At 38.9% G+C, this 25,854-nt stretch overlaps 1 protein-coding gene across 1 annotated transcript; it reads right to left on the reverse strand.

Annotated features, from left to right (window-relative positions):
• Positions 1-7,599: 7,599 nt before the first annotated feature.
• On the reverse strand, positions 7,600-23,267 carry LOC140525873 (butyrophilin subfamily 1 member A1-like). Its single transcript, XM_072641647.1, has 5 exons — positions 23,155-23,267; positions 18,459-18,479; positions 16,131-16,475; positions 13,810-13,917; positions 7,600-10,238 (listed from the first exon to the last, which is right to left on the reverse strand). Exons 1-5 carry the CDS (start codon positions 23,213-23,215, stop codon positions 9,448-9,450), a joined length of 1,326 nt encoding a protein of 441 aa, XP_072497748.1. The 5' UTR covers positions 23,216-23,267; the 3' UTR covers positions 7,600-9,447.
• Between the last annotated feature and the right edge of the window lie 2,587 nt (positions 23,268-25,854).

Below are 25,854 nucleotides of genomic sequence, written 5' to 3' on the forward strand. Positions count from 1 at the left end.
GGATCAGTTCACAGTTCCACCAATAGGGAATGTGTCCCATTTTTTCCTCCTCCCCTCCAACATTGTCTCTTTCCTCTTCAGTCATTTTAGCTAACCTGATGGGTGTAAAATGATATCTGAAGGTTGTTTTAATTTGCTGAGCCTCAGTTTTTAGATCATCTGTATATGATAATGGAAGGTATTGGAAATGTGTGATTCTTTTAGAGGATCTAAGGGAGAACATGGACTGGAATCACACAGATGAGTAGGTGTGGATGGATTATGATGTCCAATGATTTAAGGAATCCCCTTGTTCCCTGAAGCATTGAAGTGATCACTGCTCCATGACTGTGCTTGAGTTGTAGGCTGATGAAAGAAGACACTTGGGCCATTTACAAAAGAGAGGAGATGCCCTTGTCTTCAGAAAAATCATAAAACAAGTATATGCAGATGTATTACTTGTGTGGAGATAAAATACAAGCTGGAAATTAAAAAAAATCCCAATGACTCAAATTGCCAACCTTTATGTCTGTTTTACAGCAAATTTTATTTAAAAAATTATTTTTTATTGATTTTATTTTTAGTTAGAAGGATACTTGAAGATTATCTGAAAATCATCTCTTGGGATAAAAGAAAGGTACTGAGGTGGGGAAAAGGAGAAATTAGGACCTACAATCTAGCCTGGTGCAAAGAGTGAGTGTTATGTATGGTGTCAGAAAATCTAGTTTCACATCCTGACTCTGTCCCTTATTACCTGTGATCTTGAGTAAGTAATTTAACTGGTGTGAGCCTCACTTTCTCCAACTGTAAAATGAGAAGGCTGGGCTCAATTGCCTTTATGGTCTCTTCTAATTCTAAATATATGACCCCAGTATGTTACCTTGGTTTATGCCTTAAGAGAATTTGGTGGCAGAATTGGGGCCACTGGAAAGAGGCAAAGTCTCTTTCACTTAAATGGTTGTCATGTATTAGATTAATATTCCCTCTAGAACTTTCCAGGGTGGGGCCAGTACTTAATGTAGATTATGGCACAGCAGGTTCCAAGGCACTAGATGCATTTGTTCTCATTTGGGAAGCTGGATGACCAAAATCAAGGAATTCCCGTTCAGAGAGAATCTGGAAGTAGCTCCAAGAAACTGTAGCATTTGGAAAAGCCACACCCTGGTGAAATCATCTTTTTTTTTTTTTTATAATTTTAAAATTGTTGGCTAGTTTTTCTTCTATTTCCTTCTTCAGCTGTTCCATGACAGTTGTTTGTACATGCGAGCAGTTCATAGTCCCTTCTGAAGTTTCAGATGGAAGTACAGTCTCAGTACTGACCTCTTTGGTATTTGTTTTAGTCCTTATCCCCATAGAAAGATTCTATGGTTTTTTCGCCCCTCTTTTGCTTTTTCTTGTTCATGATGTTGATTGTGTGTTGTGGCTTCTAGTTCTTTCAGTTAGAAGCTGCAGAACTTGGTGTTGAGCTGACATGTGAAAAAGCTAAGAGCATATTTTTGTTTTGTGTTTCCCAGATTAGCCCTGGGGTTAGCTTGTTAAGTGTGTGGGAGGGGTGGTCTGGTCATGGGAGAGCTCCTCAGCTGCACTGAGGCAAAGGCGAGCTCAGGGGATGGTGATCACAGCTGCCCTATTGTCTTCTCGTTTCCCCTGGAGTGCTGAGGCACTCCTAGATGTTAGTGCAGGTTCCCATCCCTCCTGGGGCTCTTCTCCTGGTGCTGAGGCTCACCTGGGTCCTAGTGTGAGTTTTCTCTGCCCTGGGTCCTCTGACCTTCTGGTTTGCCTCAGCCACAGTAGGAGGAATCCACCTTAGCTATTTTTCTAGCCTCAGGTGTTATGAGACTATTTGCCCCCTCTGCTGTTCCCGCTGAGCCAGGATTTTTCTGGGGAAATATTTTATGGTTCTTTCACGATCATCAGTGGGGGAGGAGAGAGCATTTAATGATCCCTCTGCCATCCTGACTCCCAGAAGTTCAAGTAGGTGACTTACCAATGTTTAATCTGTGGACTGAAAGTCTCAGGAACTGCTGCGCTGATATCTGGTGCTCAGTGGCTCTCACTGGCTCGTCTGGTTTCCCACCCTCAGCTGCTGCTCTGCTGGTTCTCCCTGCTGCTCTCTGGTTTCCTGGGGCCCTTCTGCTGTGCTGCACTGGACGCACTGCGTTGTGCATTGTGGGCTCACCCCTGTGGAACAGATCCTTCCTGTGGACCTTCCAGTCTGTCCTGGGCTCTGAATCCATCACAATCTGTCTCCCACTGGATTTGGTCAGATTCTCCTTTCAGAGGTATCTGAAGGAGTTTGTCCAAGAGCTTAGGTGAGTCCTTGCTCTCACTCTGCCATCTTGGCTCTGCCCCCTGGTGAAATCATCTTGGCAAATGGACTAAACCAGGATAAAGGTAACCAACAAGTCTCAAACCCAACAGTGAGTTGGGGGATGTTTATCCCAAGCATTTGAAGTTTTCTCCTGATAGAATGGGCAGATGAGAATAATTTGTTTTCATGGCTGTGAAGGTGGCTGAGGCAGGCACTATGGAGTGTTTAGAACTTGGTCAGATACAGGAGATGTCAAGGTCATCCACTGAGTCCCAGGACATCATCAGTTGTCTTTCCTTCTGTCTTTCCACTGGACTTTGATGACTCTGGAAGAGGGAGTGAGGCTGATGACATTGTACAACCCTGTGTCATTTAAATCCAATTCATGAACAAGTCAAAACATTATCTCATGTTGTCATTGGTCCTCTTAGAAAATGAAGGATGAACAATAACCTAAATCCAGAAACTTGTACTAACTGGTCAGAGGCAGACAATGATGTCAAGAATGAGAATAGAAACAATTTCAGGAGCTCCAAGTGAGGCCTGGGGTCATTCTGTAGGGAAAGCAATGAGGCATAGAATCTCTGGCCAACAATTCTTTTATTTTGTCCCATTCTGCTTTCTGGAGGAGTTTGGACATTTACAAACACCCAACTATGACTCTACTTCCTTGGATCTCTTTAGCCGGACAGATCTCACTGAGACCACCGCCTTCATCATTTCCTACAGAACAATAGTATTCCCTCACATTTATATAACGTTCATAATTTGTACAACCCTGCCCCAAATGATGGGCAAATCCTCAGTTTGTAACTCTTTAATACCACAAATAGAACTACTATAAATATTGTATGCACACAAGTTCTTTTAGAATTTGTTTTTTTATGGCTATTCCTAGCTTGGATTTATTCCTCTGAAAACTGCCTATTCAGATCTTTTGACCATTTATCAATTGGTGAATGACTCTTACTCTTATAAATTTGGTTCATTTCCATATATATGTGTATATGTATGTTTGTGTATGTATTTCTCAGCTAGGTGACAGAGTAGACGGAATACAGGGCCTGAAGAATCTTCGAGTTCAAATCTTGCCTCATATCCTTACTAGTTGTGTAACCCTGGGCAAGTCACTTAACCCTGTTTACCTCAGTTCCTCATCTGTAAAATGAACTGGAGAAGGAAATGGCAAAACCACTCCAGTATCTTTGCCAAGAAAACCCTAAATGGGGTTACAGTCAGACATGACTGAAACAGCTGAACAACAACAACAGTAGTAGCGGCAGCAATAACACATATATTTATGCATGCACACATGTCTGTCTTAGAAATAAGACATTTATCAGAAAAAATTTATGCTTATTTTTAGGGTTAGATTATTTAGTTTCCAATTAATTTTTAAGATATGCTTCCAAGGCCCTTTACTGAATATAATTTTTTATCTCATTATGGTCTAAAAGAGTGCATTTGATGTTTCTGCTTTTGTACAATTGTGTCTTGGACATTTTATGCTCTAAAACATGGTCAGTTTTTATAAAGATGTAAGACAATCTTCTTAACCTAAATACGGGAAAATGTACACACACACACACACACACACACACACACACACACACACACACACACACACAAACAAACAAGCAAACAACCCAGAGGAGGAGAGTGGTATCAGAACTGGAATAAAACCAACTTCAGGAGGTCCAGCTGAAGGTGAAACCTGGCGTCAGGTTTTAGGAGATAGGTACCAGGGTAAACAATGAAGGATTGAGTTGGCCTTGTTTTTGTTTTTGTTTTTTTGTTTTTTTTTTGTTTTGTTTTGGTCAAGCTCTGCTTTCTGGAGACTTTTGGACTTTTTCAACCCTGACTCTGGATATTCCATTGTACCCTCCACTTCCTTGATTCCATTTTGCTGGACAGTTCCCACTGAGATTGCCCTCATTGTTTTCTATGGCAATGACCGTTGCTAATCAAGGATATTAATCAGAACCAATGAGGCATAGATACATTAAAATTCTAGGGAGAAATGTGGCAGCTACATATGCCCCAACTGGGCAAAGGGCATATATTCATCAACCCTCTCACTTTGATCCTTTAGGCTCTATCCTCTTTTCTCTCACTAAATTGTCTTGGTACAACAATGGTTTGTGGGTTACTGAAGGCTAAATAAAACTTCACATACCTGACAACTTCAAGAAGCAACTGCCTCCAAATGCTTAAATCATCCACAAGCCTTCTTTCAGACCCAATAATCCTGTGAATGCAGAAGGATGCCCTTTGACAATAAATGAATTTTTGTATCCTGCTCCCAGAATTAGTGAGTGAGAGTGATCATTAATTGACTCCCTACTGTGTCCAAAGACTCATGTGAAGGATATGTGGGGAATGTGCAGGATATAAGACAAATGATGCCCTTTTGTATTTCCTCAGCAAACTGACAATCTAGTTAGAGAGTCAAGGTAGAAGTATCTGAAGGGCATTTGACTACATGTGTGAGAGTGTAGTATTAAGAATCTCTCAATTTGTATAAAGATTTTAAAAATATGTAAAGAACTTTCATGTTCATTATATCCTGTAGTACACAAAGCCACCCCATAAATTAGGTAAGCAAGGTATTATATCCTTGTGACAAATGAGAAAATTGGGTCACACAGACATCTAAATGTCTTTTAATCATTGAACAACTAATTACAAACAATGAATTGATCCAAAGAAACATTCAAAATGTACTAGTAAATAGTGAAACAGTTTTTAATTTTGAATTTGGAGTCACTGTAAGATCTTTCAAAAATTGTGGGGAATTCAGTTCAATAACTATTTGTTAAGAGACCAGTCATATACTAGGATTTGAGATAAAAAGGAAATATGTCTACATTTAAAGCATTCCTATTTCCTAGAGGAAATTGTTGTGCAGGAATACCTCAATAATATTGCAGGTTTGGTTCTAGACCATCACAATAAAGTGAATATCACAATAAAGCAAGTCACATGAATTTTTTTGGTTTCCAGTCCATGTAAAAGTTATGTTTATACTATACTGTAATCTATTAAATATGCAATGGAAATGTCTAAGATGCACACATATTGATTTAAAGATATTTTATTTCTAAACAATCCTAACCATCATCTGAGTCTTTGCTGAGTAATAATTATTTTGCTAATGGAGGGTCTTGCCTCAGTGTTGATGGCTGATCAGAGTGTTGATTGCAAAGGTTGGAGTGGCTGTGGCAATTTCTTAAAACGGGTGGCTATGGAAATTTTAAAAAATAAGACGTCATTTTCTTTACTGATTGACTCTTCTTTTCATGAAAGGTTTTTTTTTTTTTTGATAGAACGTAATGCTGTTTGATAGCATTGTAGAACCTATTTCAGAATGGTAGTGAATTTTCTCTAACCCTGCTGCTGCTTATCAGTTAATTTTATCTAATATTCTTCAATATTGTTGTGTTTTAGGGACAAGAGAAGCCCAAGAAGAGGGAGGAAGATGGAGGAGTGGTCAGTTGGTGGAATAGTAAAAACATTTATCAATTGAGTTCACTGTCTTTTATGGATATGGTTTGTGCCACCCCAAACAATTAGAATAGTAACATCAAAGGTCACTGATCACAGACAATCATAACAGATATAATAATAACAAAAAAGTTTTATATATTGTGAAAATTACCAAAATGTGACACAGAGACACAAAGTGAGCACATGCTTTTGGAAGAATGACACTGATAGACTTGCTCAATGAAGGACTGTCACAAAACTTCAGTTTATAAGAGCAACAAGAACAACAACACCACCCCACAATATCTGCAAGTGCAATAAAATGAAGTGAAAATAGAAGAAAATGTGAACTATTTCATCAGAAAAGCAATTGGACTGGAACATAGACTCAGAGGAGATCATTTGATTTAAGAATTATTTAAGTACCTGAAAACTATGATAAAAATAGCCTAGACATCATATTTAAAGAAATTATCAAGGAAAACTGCCCTGATATTCTGGAACTAGAGAGTAAAATAGAAATTAAATGAATCCACACATCACTTTCTGAAAGAGATCCCCATATGAAAACTCCCAGGAATATTATTGTCAAACTCCAGATTTCTCAAGTCAAGGAAAAAATAGTGCAAAAAGTCAGAAAGAAAATATTCAAATGTCAAGGAGTTATATTCAGGATCGTAAAAGGTTTAGCACCTTTCACATTAAAAGAGCAGAGGCATGGAATATGGTATTCGGAGCTAGGATTACAACCAAGAATCATATACTCAGAAAAACAGAATATAATCCTTGAGGGGAGAAAAGGATATTTAATGAAATAGAGGACTTTAAAGCATTCCTGATGAAAAGACCAGAGATAAATAGAAAATTTGACATTCAAACATAAGACTCAAGAAAAAGATAAAAAGATAAACATGAAAAGGTAAAATTCCTTGTAGCCACAAGTGCTAAGACTCCTCTTGACCCTGGAATTGTGACCAGGTCCTGTCACCACAGTGGCTGATGTTCATCTCTGACTTGGAACTGTGACTAGGGCCCTTGCTTCCCTGTTACTGCAAGTTCTTGCACTGTGACCCAGAACTGCATATGGGCAATGCAATGCATTGCACACAATGCTGGAAAAGGATCCCCTGTAATCTCTTTATGACCATCCCTGGGCTGAGAGCTCCCACAACTGCTGCTACCACTCTCACAGCTACCTACAGGGTCCTCTGCAAGTGCTGCTGCTGCGTACCTCCAAATTGACCCCTACCTCCATGCCGCAAACCTCTCCTGCTGACCTCTGAAGAGTTTCTCTGCTGCTCCAGAATTTGATTTGGTTTAAAGTTGGTTGGAGGAGAATGTTGGGAGAATTCAGCTGGATTGCTTCCTCTTGACTCTCGCCACCCATATATAATAGGGCTCTTTTAAAAGCAGACATTCTAGCAGCAACAACAACAATAATAAGTAGCATCTATATAGTACTTTAAGGTTTGTAAAGTGTTTTATCTATATCATATCATTTTATCCTTACAACAACCCATGAAGTAAGTGCTATTATTGCTATTTTACACTTGAGGACATTGGGATAGACAGATTTAAATGTCCTGTCATCTGTTCAAGGCTAGCTTCAAAATCAGGTTTTCTTGATTCCAGGTTCATTATTCTATCTACTTCACCACTAAGGTATATGATGCAATGAAATTAACTATTTTTTCTTTTTCTTCCTTTTAATTTTTATCAAGTTTTATTATAAACTTAAACATCATCAGCAAATTAACATTTCAATAAAGAGAGCAAGAAAGAAAACTGAACTCCAGAATTTTGATTACATACACTTCATTTATTTGCATGTTATTTATAAATTCAATTTTATTTTTATTTTCAGTTCTGAATTCTCTACTACCTACCTCTCAACCACTCATTAAGAAGGAAAAAAACCCAAAAGTTCTTATCAATATGTATGGTCAGACAAAACAAATTCCCACATTAACCAAGTTTTGAAAAAAAAGGAAGTAAAGAAAGATAAGAAAATATCCTTCAATCTGCACTTTGAATCTGTCACATTTGTATCTGGAATTGAATAGTATGTTTTTTCATGAATCCTTTGTGGTTGTGGTTGGTCAGTGTATTGATCAGAGTTTTTCAAAGTTGCTTATCTTTATAGTATTGTTGTTGTATAAATTGTTCTCCTATTTTTGATCACTTCATTTTTCATTAGTTCATACAAGCATTCCCCGTTTTTTCCCCTCCCCAATACATTCCTTTTATCATTTCCTATAAAATAATAGTATTACATCACCTTCATATATCACAACTTGTTCAGTCATTCCCCAATTGATGGGCTTCGCATCAATTAAGTTAATTCAATTCTTTGATACCACAAAAAAGAACTCCTTTAAGTAGTATGTACATGTAGGTACTTTTTCTTTGATCTTTTTATGATATAGACATAATAATGGTTTCACTGGGTCAAAGAACATGCAAAGTTTAATTATTGAGGGGGTCTAGGACTCCACTGAATCCACTGGAGCAGTAAATGGCAAACCACTTCAGTTTCTTTACCAATCATATACCACAACTTGTTGAGCCATTCCCCGATTGATGCCATACCCCTCAATTTCCAATTCTTTGCCATCACAAAAAGAGTTTCTATAAATAGTGTTATACATACAGGTCTTATGGACAGTTGTTACAGAGTTCTTCCTTCCCCCTGCTCCCCACAAGAGTTTGGAGCACAGTCTTCCACAAATATACACAGGTTTTATGAGGGGAGTGGGAACAAGCTTAAAGTATGGTGAGGGAGGCATAAGAAAGCACTCGTAGGAAAGGCTTCCAATTACTGGAAATCCTTCTTTCTTTTTATGTCACGTTAATGAAGTTTTTCTTATGCATAACTTTGCTGAAATCTGAGAGTCAGGGAACTTGCAGAATACTTAAGCTGCCTTTTTGTCCCCAGTTCCTTTTTCTCTGCTCCCAGTTATTGTTTGACACTGATTCAGTCTTTAATGGCATCCTCAATAAGGGGAAAATGGCTGCCTCCTGGTAGAGGGACAAGGGCCTTCCTTCTTAAGGTGCTCTAGAGACTAGAAGCTCCCAAAGCTTGACCACTACACAGATGGAATGCTCCAGTGGGAAATGGGCTTTCCAGCTCTTGGTTATTTCATCCATGGCCAAAGAGTGTCAAACTCCTCCAACTAATCTCAACACATGTCTTGTGGGCATCTGATTTCATCTAATGAACTTCACACCTCCCAATTTGACTAAGGACTTGTTCACCCCTAGTTGACTGAATCACTCAACAGAGGGGACTAGAATTTCTGTAATTATATTAGGTGGGATGATAGGTGTAGAACATCTCTCCCCCACCCCTTACACAAAGTTTTCACTTTTATTCACTAAATCATTAAGTATTTATTAAGCCCTTAGTAGTTAGATGACACTTTACTAGCCTCTGGAGCTGCAAGTGAAAAACCCAGTAGTTCCTGTCCTCACAGAACTTAGACTCAACAAGAAAAATTTTCACAGGAATTGTTTGGTTAATATAGTAGAACTTCCTCTTTGATTTCTACTCTATAGGGTACCTGCTATTCCTACCCTTTCTCTTCCTTCATCTATTTTTTTTTAGTTTTTTTTTTTTGAGAAATCTGTATGATGAGGGGCTATGGTAGAAGTAAAAAGTTCCTGGAGGAATATCAAAGCACCTGGGATGAAAGGGCCTTCTGAGAAGATACAGATGAGATACCCACAGGAATCCGGAGAAAAGTTACAGGGTTCTTAACCAAGTACCTTTTTGGTCCCCATATACTCTGTCGAGGTGTTGGTTTAGGAGATAAGAGGAAGTTGGAAGTCAAGTGTGGATCTTGATCCCTAGTAGCCAAGGGTGATGTCTGTTGAGTCACAGGATTCCTCAGAGATGGGACATGGTTGCTTTTGTGGCCAATGGTTCTGTTGGCTTTCTCCAATCTATGCAACATGCCTGAAGGATCTTTACAATCAGGGGACCACAAGAGAAAGAAGGGACGTAGGGTACCAGAGAAGGGAGTGGCTTGAAATGTGTGGATGTGGGACCCATCCATCGCATTTTGAAAGGAAAGGAGCCCAAGGTGATAGTCTAGGAAAATACCAATCCTGTGGGGGGATACTCTGAGGGAGAGAAGTGTGGGAGGTGATGTGATGGCCCAGTACTCATTTCCATAGCATCCCATGACCCAGAAACCATTCTCAGGTGTCACTCGAATACCTCCCTTCCTACTCACATCTTCTCTACAGATGCCCAGGAACCACCCAGACCCATGCCCAGCCTCCACCTCCCAGGAATGTCTCCCAGAAGTGATTTTCTCCTTGCCCAGAACACTTGGCAGGAACTTAAATCTCTGTGGGTTGTCAGGCAGATTCTGTCTTATGCTTCCTCGAGTCACACATGTCCCCTTCTCAGAAAAGATGAGTTCAGGGTTAGCTGTTTTTGAATCCAGAGTACTGTTCACTGCAAAGAGAAATAGGGAGTCAGTCTCAGAGTTTAAGAAAACATTGATATTTCACATTTTGGGAATAAACTGAGATTGAATACATTAACATCCTAATTAAATACATTAAAGAGAAAGAAAGGCAAGATGGAAATATGACAATAATGAACCCTAAAATCCTTACCCTTCCTTTATCAACAAGGGAAGCAGGTTTGAATCTGAACACTCAAACTGTTTCTTTGAGTTGTCTAGAAAATTCATATGTGATGAGTGCTTTTATACATATGTAAACTTCTACCCTTTGGGTCTTGTTCTACCCAATGGCTTTCCTTTCCTTCTCTCCCAGTGTATTATCTTTCCTCATTAGAATGCATTTGTATCCTTAGTTCTAGGCACATTTAAAGTGTCAGACAAATGCTTTTACGTATGTCCATTTTGTTCCCTTTGCACTATTATGATTTAAGAGTATGGTAGTTTTTTTTTAAACTAGGGACAGTGTTCCACAGTGGATAGAGTGCTGACCTCAAAACCAGTATGATCTAGATTCATGTCCTGACTCTAATGCATGCTGTCAATGGAATGCTAGGCAAGTAACTTATCTTCTTGGTATGCCAGGCAACTCTCTAAGGCAACAAATAATAAATAAGAAAATAAACACCCCTTTGGAGACTGGGATAAACTGAAGAGAGAAAATGAAGCTCTAGATCTCAGATTAACTTAGAGAGCTTTCAGGAAGGTATACTACCAAATCTGATTTGAGATCAAAGCAAGCTTCTCCTTCATTTGGCTCAACCAATTTTGACTGGACAAAGTGTGCTCAGTTTCTGGCTCCTGATAAGATGCTACGACGGAGCAGCCTCAGTCTCTAGATGCCAATACTGGAAATCACTTTCCTGCTGGAAGCCTGCTCTTTGACATCAACCAAGTTAGAGAGTTTTTTCAGGCTGGCAATATTCATGCCACCCATAAAGAAGTCACATCAAACTCTGAAGCACCTGTCTGTGTGGCCTGATGTGAACTGAACTGAATGATGGGTGCCACCTGCTGGGAAGTAATGAGAGGTGCTGTAATCACCAAAGGGAGAAACCATAAGAAAAGTAACAGTTGCTGATAGTTATAAAGAGTTTTATGAATATTATTTCATTTTATCCTCGCAATAATTCTGGGAGATAGTACTCTTATTATTCCAATTGCAGAGATAAGGAAAGTAAAGCAGCAAAGAGTCCAGTTCGTAAGTTTCTGAGGACTGCTTTGAACTTCGATCTTCCTGCCCTTGACTAGACCACCTAGCTGTTTTGCTAAGTAAGTGACTACAAGGTCTTGAGGCTATATAGGTCTTAGGGGGCAGGGTTGCTCAATATTGGTTGATGGTACTTTCCAGGAGTTCTTGTAATTATTATAAAGGACAGACGTTCAAATCTCAGCTTACACTTTTATATCTTTGGACATGTCATTGAATTTCCTGGGGCCTCAGATTCCTCAACCATAAAATGAGTAGATTGACCTAGATAGCTTCTGAGTTCTCTTCCAACTCTACTTCTGTATTCCTATGATCTTGACTAGATTTAAATCTATCATTTTATAATTTTTTTCTTTGACATGTATTGTCTCTCCCTTCTTTGAACTTTGTGAACTATTTGTTTGCAAAGGGGCTTAGTAATAATACTTTTGCTGATGGTGCATAGTGAAGCTCCCAGATTTCTGGAGAGTGAGATGAGCCAGTTATCAGAAGTTTCCCCAAATGTACTCAGGACCTTCATGTCATTATCTCTGATCTATGAGTTATATGTGTGCCAGCTAAACAGGAAACAGAATGCTCTGAATACTCAAGTTAGAGGCAGATCAGCCCCTTGCTAGCCATATGACTTTGAACTTAATCCCTGGGGACTTTAATTTGCTCATCTCCAACTCCACTTTATAACAGGGTTATTGTGAGGACAGAATGAGACAAAGTAGAAGTGCTTTGTAACCATAACCGAGTTCTGCTGGAGCTGACTCATACTAGCTCTTGAGAGCTGATTGTTAAATTTTCAGTGTGAGCATTCACACCTCAGAAATAGACAAATCACAAGAAATCATGACTTGATTTATTGTTTTCTTTACTGTATAAACTTTATAAAGTGATGGAGAAAATAATATTAACAAGATCAAACTTAAAATTATGTCCTATGTACATTAATTATTGTTTTTTAAAAAGAGAGCCAGTTGTTAAACATTTATTGGCACATCGCTTTATTACTGTTCTTTTTCTGATCAGACTCCTTGCTATAGAATGGAAATGACCTGGCCTTTCTAAGGCCATGTCAGTGGAACAAAAGATTTTGCAGGTTGTTTCAAGCTAGAAAGTTTTGATGTCCTAGTGATGGATTCTGCCTCTGTAGTTCGGGGGCAATTTAGCTGAAATTGAAAAGGTTCATCGCTGAGTTGGCCTCACCTGTTGGCCTCACCCCCTGAAACCATCTGAGACATGGGGGCATTGCCATTAGTATCCACAGAGGGAGTATCCATACTGATGAAATCATCAACATTTTGAAATATTGAAGAAATACACTAATTTTTTTTCTGCTCAGAGTTGTAATGGCATCAGTGTAGGGAACACTCAATAAGGAAACTTCCTCTACCAACGAAGATTGGTAACTGCTAAAAATTTGAGATTATAGAGAGTTGCCCAGGGCGCTGAGAGTGTCCAGAGTCACACAGCTAGTATGAGTCAATAGTAGAACTTGAACTTAGATCTTCCTATCTGTGAGGTAAGCTTGTTATTTACTATGCCACCTTAGCTCTAGTAGTAAAATACTGTTACTAATAATGAACACAATGCTTTGTACTAGGTCCCAGGAATGTAGGGCTGACTGCTTTCTTCTCTCAACTGTGATTGGAAGTCTAGAACAAAATCATCAAAATGATACTCTGGGATTTCTGTGGCCTTTGTCATTCTGGGAGCTCTGAGTATTGACTTGGTTGTCTTTGTTACTCCCATTTTCTCTCCAACCATCAGCTGTTGGATGATTACTGATCTGGTGCTGAGAAGAAAATGGGGGAGGGGAGTGGAGTATAGTAAAAAAGAAGATAGAAGGCAAACAGAAAAAGAGAGTGAGAAGAAAAGGATAAATAAAGAGAAAGGGAAAGATGAATAGAAGACATGAAAAGAAGAAGACAGGAAGGACAAAAGAAAGAAGATAGGGATAGATGGACATGGAGAGGGATAGATAAGAAGAGAAGAGAAAGATAGAAGAAAGGAAGAGGGAGACAGAGATACAAACTGAGACTACATAATAGAGATTCAGAATTTATTTTATGTATGCAAGGTATATGCATATTATGTGTAATGTATATGCACATTTTCATATATGTTGTAAAGACAATATATGATGTATTGAAAGATTAATTTTATTTGATATTCAAGTTCAAAATAAAAATAAATTAAATGTGAGAGAGGAGAAGAGAGAGGGAATGAGGGAGAGAGAGAGAGAGTAAAAGACTCAAAGTGAGATAAGATCTCACGATATTCCACATTCTACATCATTTCCCAGCTCTCTGTCAGTCACCCAGCTCTCCTCACATCAAGTTTTTTTTTCCAAATCAAATTACCTTTTCTATAGTACTTGTTCCAAGTAAGAGTCGTAGTTGCAATAAGTAGGAAGAGTCCCAGGGTGAGCAGGATCTTCCAGGAAGAGGTCATCCCCAGTGGTGGCGGCTCTGAAACAAGAACCCCAAGATTATCATTAACTGTAGATGTGAAGCAAGTTTAGTACCATCTCTTTGATCTGGATGGTTCAGGCACCCTTGGGAATGTTCCTTGTGAACCCCCCAGGAAGCTCTAGGTCTGCTTTCTCCATCAAGAAGGGTGCTCCTGACTTCCCTCTTCGAAGACAAGTCTTCAAAGGAAATATTTAATCATCCTTTCTTCCTTTAACCCCTCTACCAATTCACCTGCACCTGTCCAGAAGTCAGTTTGGGAAAGGTGAGTGCTAACAACTCTGGCTGACATTATGCTAAGGAGTTCTTTTCTTCACAAGTGTGTGAGGCAGGTAACGTAAGGACAAAAGCAATATTCTACTCCCACCTTTCCACAGATGGGGAAAGAGAGAGATGTGGAGAGTTGCAGCTACATAGAGTGTGAGAGCTAGAACTCAAACCTCATAGTGCCTTGCTTATAGACGATGGCTCAAGTGGAGAAAGTGAGGCTGGTAACCTTGCACAGCCCTCCTTTGCTCAAAACAAAGTCAAGTGCAAGTCATGTCATCATTTCTCTGATGGCTTCTTTGAAAACAGGAAGGGAGATAAGAGTTTTTGCTGGGGCAGGCCGTGTCCTTGGGCTGGGGAGAAACTGTTCTTTTGAGGTTAGGGAGAAATGTGATTTTTAGAGAGAAATGTGATTTTAGAATTGGGGTCCAAGCACATGCACCCACAAGAACCCCATCAGAGAGATAAAAGGATACTTTTTAGGTCTAATTGTTTCAGAGTTAGTAGCAGAAAGAGAATTTGGCAACTCAATTCTATTTATTTTTTTTGTTGTTGTTTTGTCCACTAGAATCAAACCTTGGTAGCACGTGAGGGGATGGCATAAGGCCAAGGATGCTAAAGGACAGGTGTAACAAGGGAATATTTTCAAGCTGCAAAATCTTGTAAAATGCATATGTTCTGGTAATGTTGAATTCAATGAGCAAGATTCTTCAGGAACATGTAACAATGACAACAGCACATATAGTGCTTATATAGCACTAGGCACTGTGTTAAGTGCTTTACAAATATTATTTCATTTTATCTCACAACAACCCTGGGAGTTAAGTTCTATTATTATTCCTATTTTACAGAGGAGGAAACTAAGGCAGACAGACAGAGACTAAGTGCCCTGACTAGGGTTATATAGCTAGTAAGTGTCTGAGGCTGGATAGGAATTCAAGTCTTCCTGACCTCAGGCCTAACACTACATCCATTGTGCCACCTTGTTGTTCAGTCGTTTCTGTTGTGTCTGACTCTTTGTGACCGCATTTGGTGTTCTCTTTGGCAAAAATACTGGAGTGGCTTGCCGTTTTCTTCTCCAGCTTATTTTACAGATGAGGAAACTGAGGCAAACAGGGTTAAGTGACTTTCCCAGGATCGCACAGCTAGTAAGTCACCCTAGCTGCTTTTAAAGATAAATGGGAGAAACCTTTCCATTAGTGTTTTCTGTTCTAAGGACCAGAAAGCCCCAGCACAGAGCTGCAGAAGGATTCCTTTTTACCACTGAGCAGCTTCTCCAGTCCTGGAATCCCTGGATTGGAGAAGCAGTAAAACTGCATAAGTGTTTGATGGCCCTTTCTTTGAGCTCAATGGTTACTCTCAGATTAGGTATCTCAAATATCTTCCTGAAGTCTTTTTAGTGGGAGGAGGGAAAGAAAGTTTGTAAGTTATATTCCTTTCTCCTACTTAAGTGAAATTACTGGTCATTTCTTCTCCTTTATTTTATTTTTTAAAATTTTACTATTTATTTAAAAAAAATTTTATTTTTTATTTTTAAAATTTCTAGCTAGTCTGGCCTTCTATTGATCTTCTTTGTATACTCAGGTACACGTTTTCTCTAAGGGTTCATGACATAAAATGAGAAACAGTTTATAGCAGATTGATAGATTGGAAGAAAGGAATCTCAAACTAACTTGTTACTTTAAGAGAATTTGGTGAAAGAGTTCCTCATTAGCACTGAAGGAGCATAACTGAGCCACAGAAGAAAATTGTGAAAAGTCCCAGAGTCAAAGGGAAACTCTAGATGTTATAAGAACCCAGTGATAACACACCACCCTCCTTCCTTTCTTCCTTTCTTATCAACACACACACACACACACACACACACACACACACACACACACACACACACAGAAATTCCTATCACTTGCAGACAGTTCAAAACTCCAAGTCATGCTGTTCTTCACCTGCTACTTTCAGCTCCAAACTGGCTTCCCGATGGACTCCATCTTGTTCAAAACGACACCAATATTGTCCACTATCTGATGTATCAACATGGAATATTTTCAGGGTCCCTATCCCTTTGTTGACTGCATGTGTCATCAGTAATGTCCTTTTGTTCCCTGCTGTTGTGTTTCTGGTCATATCAACCATATCTTGATCCATGAGCACAGATGGAGACAACTGGACCTGGAACCATTTCACCTTCATGTGCTCTGCACTTGTCTCAGGGGAGAGATGACAAGATAAGGTGACATCTTCTCCAAGTCTGGCCACAATGGTATGGGTGGGACAAATGACTTTTAATTTAGCTGTTTGATGAAACAGAAAACACAGACCAAAGAGAATCAGAGTAGCATTTCCAGTGTTATTAGCAGGACTGTTTCTAGGAAACGGCACCTAGTTAGTCAATAAGCATTTATTAATTTATTGCAATATGCCAGGAATAGAAGCACTGAGTAGACAAATAAAGGCAAAACAGTCACCAGTCTTTAAGGAAGTCGTAGTCTACTGTGTAGACTACTGTCTATTTGTACAAACAAGATACATGCAAGATAAATTGAAGATAATTAACAGAGGGAAGGCATTAGAATTAAGGAGGATCAGGAAAAGTTTCTTGTTGAAGAAGAAATTTTATTTGCTAATTGAAGGATGTCAAGGGACAGATATGGAGAGGGAGAATATTCCAGGCATGGCGGATAGCCATGAAAAATACTCAGAGTCTTGAAATGGAACTTTTTGAGCAAGGAACAGAAAGGAGAACAATGTCATTGGATCATTGAGTATGAAGTGGGGAGTAAGGTATAAGAACGCTGGAATGGTAAGAGGGAACCCATTTATGAAGGACTTTGAATGGCAAATGAAAGATTTTATATTTGATCACTAGAATTTATAGAATAGGGAAGTAATGTGCACTTTAGAAAGATCATTTTGATAACTGAGTGGAGGATAGACTGGAGTGGGGAAGAGATTTGAGCAGCGAGACTGATATTTATACAGGTGTGAGATAATGAGGGCCTGCAACAGAATGTTGGCAGTGTCGGACGAAGGAAAGGAGCATAGTCAAGAGATATTAAGATAAAAACAATACAGGTTGGCAACAGATTGGATATGAAGAGTGAGGAGTCTAGGATGACACCTAGATTGCAAGCCTTGATTACTCGAAGGATGGTGGGGCCTTTGAAAATAGTAGGAAAATTAGAAAGAAGGGAGAATTTGGGAGAAAAGACAATTAGTTCAGTTTTGACTGTATTGAATTTAAGATATAGAATATCCAGTCAGAAATGTCCAATAGATGGTTGAAATGCAGCCAGTAGATAGGGAGAGATTGAAGATAAGCAAGAGAGAAGGAATGATTGGAAGGTAGCACCCAAGTGTGTGTAGAGCCCTTAGGGTCATTCCTTGGGGAATGGGAATCATGGGCTATACTGAGGGGGATACAGCCAACCTTAGTGGAATACAAGTTAGAGTTGTCCCAGGGGAGAGGGATGAACTACACACGTGCACGCGCACGTGTGCGTGTGCATGTGTGTGTGTGCATATGCGTGTGTGTGTGTGTGTGTGTGTGTGTGTGTGTGTGTGTGTGTGTATGGATGCATGTGGTACTCCACCCAATTACCTCACACTTGGGTGGGAGATACAGATTTTTGTCTAGATTGTCCAAGACTGGGGATGGTCTGGGTTTAGGGAGTCTCTCAGTGACATGATGTCCTCTCAGCCCCTCATTGGAGTGGACTCACTTCTCTTTGTAAAGTCTGCTCTAAGTAATTATTGATAAATCAGAATTGATTGTTACCCTCAAGAACACCCCTCTTCCAAGGGCATATAAGACATGATCCCACATCCATGATTGTCTTTGGCATTAGAAAGTATCACTGACCTTTTCTTAAAATGCTAGCATTATTAATAAAATAATTAAATTACCCAGAAAGTATATCTCTTGAAGTTTTTAAATGTCACAAGTGGACGACTGTTCAGAAGGAAGGCAACGATGGCCATCATACATGTTCTGAGAATATAGGAACTGTTGTAATGTAAGAGTATCCTAGAAGGCTGTTCACTGCTACTCCCATCTATCCCCCAAGCCTTGTCTCTGCAATGAGGACAGAGGACATTCCCTGAATTGTGATGACCAATATCTGGAGAAATTAGGAACGTCCATTGCAGACAGAGAACAGAACCTAATTTGAATCAGTGCCAGTTCAGAGAGAGCCTGTCCTGAATATATGCACCTTTCAATTTGGGGCAAGTGGGAGTATGGGATTAGACAATGTGGGAGGACAAACTGGACTTACCAAGCTCTGTATGCAGTTTCTCTGAAAAAGACAGAGAGAAAGATTCAATGTAGTTATATATGGAAAAGAACAGAGGTTGCCCCGGTATGTGAAACAAAGGTTTGTTTCTTTACAGGTATTTTCAATTCCTAAGGAATTACCATAAAGTCTATGTTGAAAGGGACAATGAAAATCATTTAGGTCAACTTCTCATACCATGCAGAAATTACTTCTGATGGTCTTTTAGGAACTTACTTCTCAGTCAAGGAGCTCACCTAATGTTAGATAACTTTAATTAATAAGGAAATTTTTCCCTTAATATTGACTTGAAATCTTTTATCCTACTATTTCTGCCCCATTTGTCCTGGCTCTGTTGTCTGGGTCCAAGCAAAACAGGTCTGATCCTTCTTCATGACAACTTTTCACATAAACGACAATATTATTATCTTTTTACTGCAAACCTCTCTCCACTCCCAAGACTTTTTTTCCCCTGGGCTAAATATGTCCCAAAATAGAATAACATATGCATTAGAAAGAGCATGACCACATTTGTTGTAGTCATAAGGGTTCTCAAAGGATTTCTTCCTCGTTGCTGTTCAGTCATTTCAGATTCTTCATGACCCCATTTTGAATTTTCTTGGCAAAGGTATTAGAGTGGTTTGTCATTTTCTTCTTCAGCTCATATTACAGAGGAGGAAACAGAGGCAGGCAAACAGGGTTAAGTGACTAGCCTAGGGTCACACAGCTAGTAAATGTCTGAGGTCTGATTTGAACTTAGGAGGATGAGTCTTTCTGACTCCTGGCCCAGCTCTCTATCACTGAACCACCTAGCTGTCCCAATTCCTTGCTTTATTCCTCCTTCATCCTCCACCTTTCATCATTTCAGTGTCCTATTGTCTTGCCAATTCAGCTTCAAGCTCATATTACTTTAGAACTTCGTGATTATCTTTACTTTCAAGTTATTTTCATTAAAAATTATTAACATAAGTAATAATGATAAATAATAATGAAGTGGTATAAGCATGCTTTATATACATACATATATATATATATATATATATATGGAATAGACTTAGAGAATTATGGAAGTGGAAGGAACTTGAAAGACTGTGTAATTCAACTCCTTTATTTTATGACTGAGGAAACTGTCATTCAAGGAATGTAAGTGACTTGTTCAAGGCTACACAGTCAACTAGCATTTATTATTAAGCACTTAACTATGTGCCAGACTCTGAGCTAAGTGCTAACAAGTGACACAAATGAGATGAAATCCAGGTCTTCTGATTCTAAGCAAAGGGCCCTTTCTGTCACCTGTTACTATGCAGTTAGGTGTAAGATATGAAAAAGACAAACAAAACCAGTCTGAGATAGGGTATGACACAGTCTAATACTTTTAAATGAGTAGTGATTATGTGTGTGATAATACCAGGAAACTCCTAGTTGTCCTGGCTGAGTTTTATTTTCTAAATTTATTATTTATTTTAACATATAAAAAAAATCAGAGTTCTAAATTCTCTTCTGCCCTGTGGTCCTTCCCTCACTTACTGAGAAGGCTTGCCTCTCTGCTCTGTAACTGCGACCCAGAACTTGCTTGGGTCAACTATATTTGGCATATGAGTTGGCAAATATAGCGTAGTCCTACACCTAGTGCAGAGTATCCCCTAATATCTCTTTCTGATCAGTTGTCTAACCCTCTTAGTATCTGGGGCTCCCAAAGTGGCTGCCGCCAGTGCAGTGCCCTACAAGACTTACAGCTAGTGTAGCTACCAGGTACAATACCAACTGGCCTCCATCCCAGTGTCAAAGACCTCTCCTGCTGACCTCCTTAGTTCTCTTAGGCTAGAAAAATGTCTCATCTTAACCTTTTGTTGGCTATACCATTCCAGAATTCTATTTGAGGCATTATTTTAAATTGTTTGGAGGGGAATGCTGGGACAGTTTCTCTGGGTTGCTGGCTCTTCTCTGCCATCATGGCCCTCTACCCCCAGGGGAACTTCAGAAATGAAGCTTTATGTGGATGTTGTTTCCTCTTCTTTATGGAACTTTATTTTTTTAAGCCTCCCTACAATTAGGGGACAGTGCTGGACCCGGAGTCAGGAAGATCTGAGTTCAAATTCAGTCTCAGATACTTACTAATGGCATGGGCCCAGTCAAGGCATTTAACTTCTGTTTGCCTCAGTTTCTTCATCTGTAAAATGAGGATAATGATAGCTCCTACCTCTCATGGTTGTTACTAGAATCAAATGAGATAATTGTAAAGTACTTAGCACTGTGTCTGGCACATAGTTAAGTGCTATATAAATGTTAATTACTGCTAATTAGTCCCTCCCCTCTGCCAGTGGAAAACTCATGAGATTTCCCTCTCACTTACAATCTGGGCATGCTGGAAGCGTGAGTAACACTGAACTATTATGGAAATGGCCCGAACTTTTTGATTGAAGTAGGATGTGGCAGTCGAGAAAAATTTTGAGTTTTCTGCACCTACCTCTTTCCGCAATAGATTGTCTCTGCTCTAGGCTAATTTCCTTATTTTTTATGAAACTCCTGTCTTACATCTAATCTGAAATACCCATACCTTATGTAACCTTAATAATAGGTGTCTCCTTTTCTGTGCCATCAGAGGCAGGAAACCAATTAGAAAGGCCTGAGAGAGCCCCTTTCCCCCTCTGTGAGGGACTGAATCCTCTTTTCTTGCAATATGGCTACTCTTGGCTGTCTTGCAATAGCCCTGCTTTGTTATTGCTATGTTTGTTCTTTGTTCTTGAAGAAGACCATGAGATCAAGATGATGACATGACTTGCAGTTGACTTTGATTTGAATGAGTGTAAATACTACTAATACTCAATTAGCTCTGCTTTGTAAGATCCCAGTGGTGAACTAAGAAACACAGCCAGAGTCTAGCATAAGCTGAAGCCTCTCCAACTGGGAGTCAGTGATGGTTCCTGCACCTCCGGAAAGCTAATTGTATTTTCTTCACAATGAGCATAATCTGGTTATATCCTTGCCCTTTCTTTTTGTCCCTATTTGCTTCCTACCTTCATCTCCTCATGTCCCAAAGGACTCTTACTCAAGATAAGTCATATAAAAAGGTTGTACAGACCAGAGCCACATGAAAAACAATACTCTATCAGTGGGAACTACATTTATGTATAATAGCTATATGTTTAATGTATATGGGGTGCCATAAACCATCAGTGGTTTCAGGAAAACAGTTTCTTGATTGGGGAGATAAGAGGAAGTGAGTAGAACCTTGCAGAAATGTGCAAAATTTATTACTACTTGAAATTGACCCCCCAAATTAAAGGATCCAATAGAAAATCTCTTTTGCCCTTGCAAATTTTATTTTCATCATACTTGTTTGCATAGATTTCCCCCTTTTCCTGATTAGGAATGTCTTAAGATTTCTAAAGTCTATTTACTGGTAAGCTTCTTTCCTTTTTTTTTTAGCCCCGTTAAGAATGTAAGCTTCATGTAAGTAGGAATTGTTTTATTTATTCGCTATGTATTCTCAGCACCTAGACCAATGTCTGGTACATAGCAGGCATTTCTTCATAAATGCTTGTTCATTGATGGCTTGATTGATTACTTTATGTCTTTTAGTTTCTTCTACTAAAGTACTTTTCGAAGAACCCAAACCTAGTTTCAGGAGGCACCAAGGGAGATAAAAGGGAGATCCAATTTGAGGCTGCTGGTAAAAATGTTAGAAGAGGGATTCTAAATCTTTCCTGTTGGCTCCCTTTGGCAGCCAGGATAATCAGAAGCCTCTGAGCTTCTTCTCAAAAGAATATGTCTAAATGTATAAAATACAATATATAGGATTACCAAGTGTATTGAAATAAAGATGCAATTTCAGACCCCCTGAAATCTATCCATGGATCCCAAGTTAAGAACCCTTGGGTAAGAGAGATAATAATTTATGTAATGAAGCAACCCTACAAAACAGAACCTAAAGCTCCTACATTGTCTGCCAGATCCAGGAAAGGCAATTTTGGGCATACTTTAGGGAGAGTTTTATGGGACAGTCATCCTTATACTCATATAGTGCTTTCAAGTTTTTTCTTCCAAATAACCTATGAAATTGCTGATATAAGTAATATTATTTGCCTTCTGTGGATAACGTAAAACTGTAAAGGTAGCAGCTAGGTGGCTCTGTGGTTAGAACTCTGGACTTGGAGTCAGGAAGACTTGAGTTAAATCTGATCTCAGATAATTACTAGCTGTGTGGCCATGGGTAAATCATTTAATTTCTGTCTCAGTTTCCTCATGTGTAAAATGGTGGTAATAGTAGCACTTACCTCCCAGGGCTGTTGTGAGGAACAAATAAGAGAATTGTAAAGCACCTAGCACAGCATCTGGCACATACTAAGCACTTTAAAAATGTTATCTATTTATTATTATTATTATTGTTAATATTATTATATATACTGAATTAGCCCACTCTTTAGAGATTAAAATACAAGGCAGCTACTGAAACCTCCAATTTCATCTCTTAGGATCTCTTTCAACCTTTGCTCTTCCATACCTTGCTGGGAGTTACTTTGGCAGCAGTTTCACAATGTATTTTTCTTGTCTTCTAAAGTTGGACTAAGTACTCTCTTAGTTTAAGGAAGGAGTGTGTGTTAAATTACTTTGTGAAGTTTAGAACTCAAGTCCAGGACATGTAGATCCACCAAGAAGGAATAAATGAAGAATTAAAAAGTAGAAAAGAAGCTTCTACCTTTGGGCATTATGGTCAGCAGCAGAAGAGAGCCTATGATAATACCAGCCTCATTCAGCATTTTCCCTGGATAAAGACTCAATGACACCAGAACTGGTCCAAAGATGGTGATTTTGATCCTGGAGAAAGAAAGAAGAAGATGACCTTTGGTCAAGGGGTTCCTTCCAAATGCCCAGTTCCAAAAGACCGAGGTTAGTATAGGAATGAACTTCCCACAGAACAAACTTAAGAGCAACAAGCAACAACTTTGACTTCACAGACCATGATGATGATTATAAGATGCAAATTCACTTTTAAATCACAATATATGATTTCGATTTCAAACTTGTTATTTTGTACAATCTCATAATCACCAATTGAATTTTATAAATAAGGAAATGGAATATCAGAAATTTGTAGTGTCTTCTCCAAGGTTATATACCTAGTACGTAACAGAGGAAAACTTCCAATATCCAGTTGGGTGCCATATCTTTTGCATCAATTCCTTTTTCTCTGTTCACTTGGTTACCACCCGGGTTCAGAAACAATATCTCTCACCCAAACTACTCCAGTAACCAAAATATGTCCCAGAAATTCATTTTCTCCCTTTTCCGATCCATCCTTCTCCAACCCGTATTTCTGTCTCTTCTCCAATGCGCACAACTGTCATTGATTCCATCTCCAATGATTTTTCTGCTACTGGTAATTTTTCTGTCCCTTTCCTTATAATAGTGTCATCCTTGTTGAATGCGTGCAATTTCTGGTGATGTGGAGGCTTCTCTAACAGTCAAATTACTGTGACTCTCAGGTATATCTTGTGGAATTTCCTTTTCTGCTTCTAGTGACCCAAGTCATGCAAAAGCTATATGGGAAGGAACTTCAGCTGGTTTCCAGAACAATTGTCTTAGGGCTATAAATGTCTTCTCTTTTTGACTTCCCTGCTAGTCTCTGTAGCTCCACACTTTGTTTTTTAAACCTAGAGATTTCATACCTGAAATGAGAGGTGCAGTTGGTTGAATGAGGCAACAGGAATGCAATCTTCACTCTTGCTCTCTTCTCATTTTCCTCTGCTTTCCTAATCCTATAGTTGAGTAATTCAGCTACATGCTGCCACCTGTTCTTTTTGTCTCATCCTAGCAACACTCATGCCCAGACAAAACCTTGTTCTATACCTTCTCTGCTACCACACCACTGTGACTGAATGCCACTGAAGAAGACACAGATGTGCAGACTGGGTCAAGTTCAAATGTAAACTTGATCTCTAATTTTGACTGTGTCCTCAATACCACAAGGTGTTCTTTCTATTTTATTACATGACTGACTTTCTAGCTCACTCCCCACATCTGCTGTTCTAAACCTTCTCTTTTCTTTTCAACCCTCAGGCACTTTCCCCTGCTTTCCTTCTCTGCAGAGTAATTCATCTCAAAACCTTGTGTTTGTCCTTCATTCTTGAAGAGGATAATGACATCAAGATGATTGCAGTTGACTTTGATTTGAGTGATGGAGGTCTGTGCAAGGTCACCAGCCTCACTTTCTTCTACAGAGCCATCTGGGTCCAGTGGTCAGATATTCATCAGGATGACTGGAGATGGCTCAGGATGCAGTGGGAGACCCTGACCATTTTAGGCTAAGGTCTTATCAAATTCTCATTTTGAGTGAGATACATCCATTTAATGAATAGGCTTCTTTAAGTAGTTACTCAGGGAATGGCCCCTTTAATAAAAAATAATGTTAAACTGGGAGGGGAAGACCTTTAGGGTTCTTGGGTTAAAGAGAAATACTATTTAGTATTTAAAAAATTTAATTAAATCAATTAAAAATGCTATTTAGCATTTACCTCAAAACCACTGCATATATAGATATATAGTTGTGAGTTCCTTATTCTTCCCTATTTTTCACCATCATGTCTCATTCTCCCAGTCTCATATAAGAAGATGGCTTTTCTCCTTATCGAGATCACCTTATTTATTTTTGCCCTTGATTCTACCTTTCCTCACTTCTCTTTGGAAGTTTACTTTCACAATCATCCTCATCCCTTTCTCATCTTCAATGTCTTCTAATTTATTGACCCTTTCCCTGCTGCCTACAAATATACTTATATCTCCCTCATTCTAAAAAAACCAATCAACCCAAGAACAACAATGGAACACCTTTTTGTGACCCTGCCGTAACCAAAGATGTATGCGTGTGTGTGTGTGTACACATTATTCACACATATACATATTTATGTATATGTATATACTTCTATTTCACAGTCAAGCTTGTATATAGCATAATCTACATTAAGGTCTGGACAGCTAGGTGGTGCAGTGAATAGAGTGCTGGACTGGGAGTCAGGAAGACCTGAGTTCAAATCCACTCTCAGATACTTACTAACCATGTGTAATATATATATTACATTACATATCCATACATATATGTAATATACATATATTATATATGTAATATATATGTATACACTTGGATATAAATAAACTAAATAACACAACAGATGAATCCTAAATTTATATGTTCAGCCCTCATTTCTCTCCTGTGCTTATGACAAACTCATATAAAAACTGCCTCCTGGATATTTCTACTGGACTATGCCATAGATAGCTCAAACTCAACATGTCCAAAATAGGACAAAATCTTTCTCCCTAAACCTGTACCTCCTCTAAAATTTCCCATTTCTTTCTAGTTACTTAGTTTTGAAACTTTGGGGGTCAACTTTAATTCTTC

This window comes from Notamacropus eugenii, chromosome 2, assembly GCF_028372415.1.
Source record: "Notamacropus eugenii isolate mMacEug1 chromosome 2, mMacEug1.pri_v2, whole genome shotgun sequence".
NCBI classification, from domain to species: domain Eukaryota; kingdom Metazoa; phylum Chordata; class Mammalia; order Diprotodontia; family Macropodidae; genus Notamacropus; species Notamacropus eugenii.

What these genes read in the sequence shown, in the direction of transcription:
- LOC140525873 (XM_072641647.1), bottom strand. Translation starts at nt 23,215, where the DNA reads ATGCTGAATGAGGCTGGTATTATCATAGGCTCTCTTCTGCTGCTGACC. An exon ending in GCTGACCATAATGCCCAAAG is followed by an intron (nt 18,480 to 23,154) that starts GTAGAAGCTTCT and finishes TGTCTTTTTCAG; the next exon opens with AGAAACTGCATACAGAGCTT. An exon ending in TTTGGAGCTGAAAGTAGCAG is followed by an intron (nt 13,918 to 16,130) that starts GTGAAGAACAGC and finishes TTCTTGTTTCAG; the next exon opens with AGCCGCCACCACTGGGGATG.